This window comes from Palaemon carinicauda, chromosome 28 (genome assembly GCF_036898095.1).
Source record: "Palaemon carinicauda isolate YSFRI2023 chromosome 28, ASM3689809v2, whole genome shotgun sequence".
Taxonomy (NCBI): domain Eukaryota; kingdom Metazoa; phylum Arthropoda; class Malacostraca; order Decapoda; family Palaemonidae; genus Palaemon; species Palaemon carinicauda.
The window spans coordinates 97426379-97433844 of record NC_090752.1 but is presented as its reverse complement, the minus strand read 5'-3'; the positions used below and the strand labels follow the sequence as shown (position 1 = coordinate 97433844).

The 7466-nt window shown below is 37.8% G+C and overlaps 1 protein-coding gene across 1 annotated transcript; it reads right to left on the bottom strand.

Annotated features, from left to right (window-relative positions):
- Window positions 1-4263: 4263 nt before the first annotated feature.
- On the bottom strand, window positions 4264-7388 carry LOC137621956 (flagellar attachment zone protein 1-like). Its single transcript, XM_068352454.1, has 3 exons — window positions 6984-7388; window positions 6362-6779; window positions 4264-4346 (listed from the first exon to the last, which is right to left on the bottom strand). The coding sequence occupies exons 1-3, from the start codon at window positions 7386-7388 to the stop codon at window positions 4264-4266; spliced, it is 906 nt and encodes a 301-aa protein (XP_068208555.1).
- Window positions 7389-7466: the final 78 nt, after the last annotated feature.

Sequence of the window (7466 nt, the reverse complement as noted above, 5' to 3'; positions counted from 1 at the left end):
CTCCATCTTCCAGAGTCCAACTACTTGATCCTTGCAACTGAGCCAGTACTTTATCCTATAGTGTAGCCTTGTACCTCTACATCAAAGGATATTTCCTCCTCAAAACAAAGTTCCTTTTTCTCTCCATCTTCCAGAGTCCAACTACTTGATCCTTGCAACTGAGCCAGTACTTTATCCTATAGTGTAGCCTTGTACCTCTACATCAAAGGATATTTCCTCCTCAAAACAAAGTTCCTTTTTCTCTCCATCTTCCAGAGTCCAACTACTTGATCCTTGCAACTGAGGCAGTACTTTATTTTATAATGTAGCCTTGTACCTCTACATCAAAGGATATTTCCTCCTCAAAACAAAGTTCCTTTTTCTCTCCATCTTCCAGAGTCCAACTACTTGATCCTTGCAACTGAGCCAGTACTTTATCCTATAGTGTAGCCTTGTACCTCTACATCAAAGGATATTTCCTCCTCAAAACAAAGTTCCTTTTTCTCTCCATCTTCCAGAGTCCAACTACTTGATCCTTGCAACTGAGCCAGTACTTTATCCTATAGTGTAGCCTTGTACCTCTACATCAAAGGATATTTCCTCCTCAAAACAAAGTTCCTTTTTCTCTCCATCTTCCATAGTCCAACTACTTGATCCTTGCAACTGAGCCAGTACTTTATCCTATAGTGTAGCCTTGTACCTCTACATCAAAGGATATTTCTTCCTCAAAACAAAGTTCCTTTTTCTCTCCATCTTCCATAGTCCAACTACTTTATCTTTGCAACTGAGGCAGTACTTTATTTTATAATATAGCCTTGTACCTCTACATCAAAGGATATTTCCTCCTCAAAACAAAGTTCCTTTTTCTCTCCATCTTCCAGAGTCCAACTACTTGATCCTTGCAACTCAGCCAGTACTTTATCCTATAGTGTAGCCTTGTACCTCTACATCAAAGGATATTTCCTCCTCAAAACAAAGTTCCTTTTTCTCTCCATCTTCCAGAGTCCAACTACTTGATACTTGCAACTGAGGCAGTACTTTATCCTATAGTGTAGCCTTGTACCTATACATCAAGGATATTTCCTCCTCAAAACAAAGTTCCTTTTTCTCTCCATCTTCCATAGTTCAACCACTTTATCTTTGCAACTGAGGCAGTACTTTATTTTATAATGTAGCCTTGTACCTCTACATCAAAGGATATTTCCTCCTCAAAACAAAGTTCCTTTTTCTCTCCCTCTTCCAGAGTCCAACTACTTGATCCTTGCAACTGAGCCAGTACTTTATCCTATAGTGTAGCCTTGTACCTCTACATCAAAGGATATTTCCTCCTCAAAACAAAGTTCCTTTTTCTCTCCATCTTCCAGAGTCCAACTACTTGATCCTTGCAACTGAGCCAGTACTTTATCCTATAGTGTAGCCTTGTACCTCTACATCAAAGGATATTTCCTCCTCAAAACAAAGTTCCTTTTTCTCTCCATCTTCCATAGTCCAACTACTTTATCTTTGCAACTGAGGCAGTACTTTATTTTATAATGTAGCCTTGTACCTCTACATCAAAGGATATTTCCTCCTCAAAACAAAGTTCCTTTTTCTCTCCATCTTCCATAGTCCAACTACTTTATCTTTGCAACTGAGGCAGTACTTTATTTTATAATGTAGCCTTGTACCTCTACATCAAAGGATATTTCCTCCACAAAACAAAGTTCCTTTTTCTCTCCCTCTTCCAGAGTCCAACTACTTGATCCTTGCAACTGAGCCAGTACTTTATCCTATAGTGTAGCCTTGTACCTCTACATAAAAGGATATTTCCTCCTCAAAACAAAGTTCCTTTTTCTCTCCATCTTCCAGAGTCCAACTACTTGATCCTTGCAACTGGGCCAGTACTTTATCCTATAGTGTAGCCTTGTACCTCTACATCAAAGGATATTTCCTCCTCAAAACAAAGTTCCTTTTTCTCTCCATCTTCCAGAGTCCAACTACTTGATCCTTGCAACTGAGCCAGTACTTTATCCTATAGTGTAGCCTTGTACCTCTACATCAAAGGATATTTCCTCCTCAAAACAAAGTTCCTTTTTCTCTCCATCTTCCATAGTCCAACTACTTTATCTTTGCAACTGAGGGCAGTACTTTATTTTATAATGTAGCCTTGTACCTCTACATCAAAGGATATTTCCTCCTCAAAACAAAGTTCCTTTTTCTCTCCATCTTCCAGAGTCCAACTACTTGATTTTTTTGGTGGCGATATTATAATCACCATTTCTTTATATTTTTTATTTATTTATTTTTTTTTTTTGGTGGCGATATTATAATCACCATTTCTATATTTTTATTTTTTCTTTTGTGGCAATATTATAATCACCATTTTTTATATTTATTTTTTTTTTGTGGCGATATAATCACCATTTTTTATATTTTTTTTTTTTAGGTGGCGTTATTATAATCACCATTTTTAATATTTTTTATTTTTTTTTTTTGTGGCGATATTATAATCACCATTTTTAATATTTTCAAATTTTTTTTGTGGCGATATTATAATCACCATTTTTTATATTTTTTATTTTTTTTTCGGGTGGCGATATTATAATCACCATTTTTCATATTTTTTATTTCTTTTTTTTGTGGCGATATAATCACCATTTTTTATATTTTTTATTTATTTATTTTTTTTTGGGTGGCGATATTATAATCACCATTTTTTATATTTTTTTATTTTTTTTTTTTTTTTTGTGGCGATATTATAATCACCATTTTTTATATTTTATATTTTTTTTGGTGGCGATATTATAATCACCATTTTTTATATATATATTTTTTTTTGTAGCGATATTAAAATCACCATTTTTTTTTGGGGGGGGGGGTGGCGATATTATAATCACCCTGTTTTATATATTTTTTTTTTTGGTGGCGATATTATAATCACCATTTTTTCTTCCTTTTTTTTTGCGATATTATAATCACCATTTTTAATATTTCTTATTTTTTTTTGTGGCGATATATAATCACCATTTTTTATATTTATTTTTTTTTCTGCCGATATTATAATCACCATTTTTTAATTTTATTTTTTTTGGGGGTGGCAATATTATAATCACCATTTTTTTTTCTTTTTTGGTGGCAATATTATAATCACCTTTTTTTTTTTTTTTTTATATATTTTTTTTAGAATATATATATATATTTTTTTTTTTTGCTGCATCTCCTCCTCCTGTTGTTCCTGCTGTTTCTCATGACCCCCAGCTATTTATGTACTCTGTTCGCTCATAACTGATTGTCTTAGCTACTAATAAATGTAGCTGCTAATTACTGCTGCTGCTAGCTGCAGTCTCAACTATTGCTAGCTGCTGCATGCTGTTGCTTTCTGCTACTAGCTGCTGCTATTCGCTACTGCAAGCTGCTGTTGCTAGTGCTGCTGCTTGCTGCTGCTACTGCTGCTCTTGCTTGCGGCTGCTGCTGCTGCTGCTTACTGCTGCTTCTGTTGACTGCTGCTGCTGCTTGCTTTTGCTAGCTGCTGCTTTTGCTAGCTGCTGCAGCCTGCTACCATTGGTAGCTGCTGCTGCTGCAGCCTGCTGCAGCTGTTGCATGCTTCTGCTGCTGCAGCCTGCTGCAGCTGTTGCTTGCTTCTGCTGCAGCCACTCGCTACTGCAACTGTTGCTGCTGCAAAACTGCTTCTGCTAGTATCTGCGGCTTGCTGTTGCTCCTAGCTGCTGCTAGCTGCTTCTGATAATGGCTGCCATTTGCTGCTGCTAACTTCAGCTGCAGCTGCTGCTATCTACTGATAATTGTTTCTTTTCCATTGCTGCTGGTTCTGCTACTGCTGCTAACTTCTGCTGCTAGCCGCTGCTAACCGCTGCTAACTTTTGTTAGCGGTTACTATCTTCTGCTCCTGCTATTTGATGCTCCACAACTGCGAGTTCCTAAAGATTTGGACTGATGCTGCCCACCTAACCATGAATTCCTACCTCCAAAAGATGCAGCTTCTCTTCTCAGCCAAAGATGGTCTTGGTTTAACCCTCCAAGAACTTGTCTGCATACTAGAAGAATCCCAGTTTCATCCCTCTGCAGAGCCAGTCTTCTAGATTATCCCCCCAGAACCACCCCGAAGGTTGGTATCCAAAGGAATAGATCTGGATATCCGACCATTTGTACACTAGACAAACGCCTTGTACTCGTCCATCAACGTACATAGCATACTAGAATCAGCCAGGTTCCTTCCCTCTGCAGATCCTGTTGTCCTCCAGGTTATTCCAAGCATCGTTCAAGCTGGATAGTTAAGCCTTGCATCCTTTAAGCTGGAGGGCAGTCCATACAAGCGTCCTTCAAGCCAAATAGTTTCAGGTGTCCTTTCCAGTGAAACTGATGTCCTGAACCTGTCCAGAATGGGTGAAGCACAAAACTTAACAAAAAGATTATTCCTTTCCAAACAAAACTAAACAGAAAAAAAAAATTCCTTTCCAAATAAAATTAAACAAAAATTTTATTCCCTTTTTCCTATAAATATTTTTTGGGTGGCAATATTATAATCACCATTTTTATTTTCTTTTTGGTGGCGATATTATAATCACCATCTTTTTATATTTTCTATTTATTTTTTGGTGGGTGTACTATACTCCCCATTTTTTTTTTTTTTTTTTTGGTGGCGATATTATAATCACCATTTTTTTTGTTTTTTGTTTTTTTTGGTGGCGATATTATAATCACCATTTTTTATATTTTTTTGCTTTTTTTTGGTGGCGGTATTATAATCATTTATATATTTTTTTTTCTTTTTTTTGGTGGCGATGTTATAATCACCATTTTTTTGGTTTTTTGGTTTTTTTTGGTGGCGATATTATAATCCCCAGTTTTTTCATGTTTTGCGTTGGGATATAATTCCTCTTTAGTTTTTTTTCCAGCCCTGCCTTCTCGTCTCTTGAAGGGCGAATCTATTCAACTGGCTATCCCATATTTAATCCCCAGTCTGCTCACCAGAAATTTCAATATGATATAATTACTTCAACTCGGGGTGTATTTGAGAGAGAGCGTCTACAAGTTGGGTAATAGCGTAATTCTTAGGGCTCGGCCAGACCAAGCGCGTTGAGCGGCGAGGTTAGCGGCATGACTCGGCGGCAAGCCAGCAACAAAATGTTGGGTGGCCACACCGGAACCGCCACACCTCTCTTGCCTCCTCACTCCCAGCTGATAGCCTTCCTCGTAAACATGACGATGGTGTTAGAGTAGGAAATTACTTCCGATTGAAAATCGTTATTTTAATCTGAACTATAAATTACACAATAGTCTGGATTCACGATTTTAATAAACGGAGAAGGGAAAATAAGTTAATTTTGAAATTAATGTTGCCAGTCTCGTTTGTACGGCGACAGATTTAATGAATATCGGCATATTTCACAGAATAGCTTGCAATAGAAATCTGTGGAGGAACCTGGGAAAGGCCTACATCCAACAAAGGACTTTTGAAGGCTGAAATAGTGATGATGATGCATATTTCACAAGTCTTTAGATTCTTTGATGGGAACATCCTTCTTGGATTCAGACTAAAAAAAAACAAACGTCGAACTATAGACAACCTCAATCTCTTTTTTACCAGCTATTATAATTGCTTCAAATATGATAAAGTTCACGAAAAATCATTGTCCCTTTCATTCCAGAATTAACTAGCATTTGCATAAGATATATTGTTTAAATGTACATACGATTCTTTTCACATTTGAAATTCTCTCTCTCTCTCTCTCTCTCTCTCTCTCTCTCTCTCTCTCTATATATATATATATATATATATATATACATATATGTATATATATATATGTATATATATATATATATATATATAACTAAATGGTGATTAAATAGGTTGCAAAGCACAAAAAAACGTAGGCCTACCCACTATTTTATTACCATCCATTTGCAGTTGATTGCCATAACTTCCATTTATTTAATCCATTTTTGCTCTCCGAAACACCTCCCAATAAATTGTTGATTAGTAATGGCTGGAAACGAACAATTGAACGCGTACCCCTTCAGAAACTGATGAAAAATGGCGTAATCTTGGGTGAAGACGCTCAAGCCGCCACGATTTTTTAAAATATGAAACATAGTCTGGCGGCAACTGCAGCGGCTTGAGGCTTCCCGCGTCTCCTATGTGGCCACCTACATAAGATACTTAAGGTTTCAATTATCAGCTGGAACCTCTTGCCGCTAACCTCCCCGCTAGCCGCGCTTGGTCTGGCCGGGCCCTTATGGTTTAATTCCATCTCTAGGTTCATATTTCTTTCCATCATAGCTTGATACTTCTCCTTATAAATTGCAAATTCGTCTGCCACGGAAGTTAGATTCCTAATTTCTTCTTCCAGAGTTTTATTCTTCTCGTCGGCCTTCATCAACGTACTTCTTAAGGCTCTCTCCTCCGAGAGGTCTCTCTTCAGTCGTCTATTCTCTGCTTTAACACCAGCAACTTCTTTCCACAGTTTTTCCAGTTCCTCCTCAGCCATTTCCAGATCGCACACCACGTCTTTCTTAATTAATAGTTCAGCCTTCAATTTGTTGTTCTCATCCAGGGCAGTATCCAATTTAGTCCCTATTCTGTAGACCTCCTCGACTGCAGCATTAAGTTCACTTTCTAAAGCTGCCTTTTGACCAACGTTTTCGGTCTTCAGTCTCTTGTTTTCAGCCTTAACACTGTCCAGTTCGGCCCAGAGTGTTCGGATCTCCTTATCAGCACTTTCGACGTATTCCTCCAAGTCGCTCTTTTCCAGAAGTTTCTCGTTGGCTGTCTTGAGATCTTCTGTTACTCTTTCCAGCTTCTTCTAGTATATCCGAATTCCCTCATGGGCATTTTGTAATTCCTTTTCTATATATGCCTTGGCGAAAAGCTCATCACGAATTTGATCGTTTCGAGCTTCAGCTTTTTCTAGACTTACAAAAAGCGACTCTATATTCTTATTTGCTCTATGTAAATCATCAATTAAAGCTAAGTTACCGATGTTATTATATTACTTAATTTCTCCTACCTGAACAGATGTCTTGACCGAAAGCTCCTCTCGAAGTTCATCGTTTTGAGTTTCAGCTTTTTCTAGTCTTACCATAAGACCCTTAATTTTCTTATTGGCTCCATCTAAATCTGCATTTAAAGCTGATATGGCTATGTTGTCCTTAGATAACTCAATTTCTTCTGCCTCTGCGCCACGCACCTCTTCACAGATGCGTTGTAAGTCATTGGCCGTGTCCGTTTCTTGGTGTATTCTAGCCAAGAAATCATCAAACAACTGAATTCCCTCTTCTGCACCATCCAGCTCCTCACTTAGATCCTTTTGTGATGCGTCCTCCAATTGTGCGTGTTCCTTAGCTTTTCCGGCAACATATTTTGCCCTATCGTAGACTCCTGGTTGCAGTCTCTCCATTTCCTCCTGATCCATCAAATCCAAGAATTTTTCTGCTTCTCTATGTGAATCCTCTTCTCCCCAGCACCATGCCATGGTGCCAAAAGCTGTCAA

Excerpts from the sequence above, each read along its gene's own strand:
- LOC137621956 (XM_068352454.1), bottom strand. The coding sequence starts at position 7,388 with ATGGATCAGGAGGAAATGGAGAGACTGCAACCAGGAGTCTACGATAGG. Across the intron at positions 6,780-6,983 it reads CGGTCAAGACATCTGTTCAG|AAGAAGCTGGAAAGAGTAAC; the intron begins GTAGGAGAAATT and ends CGGATATACTAG. Across the intron at positions 4,347-6,361 it reads GGAGGAGAGAGCCTTAAGAA|GTTCAGGACATCAGTTTCAC; the intron begins GTACGTTGATGA and ends CATTCTGGACAG.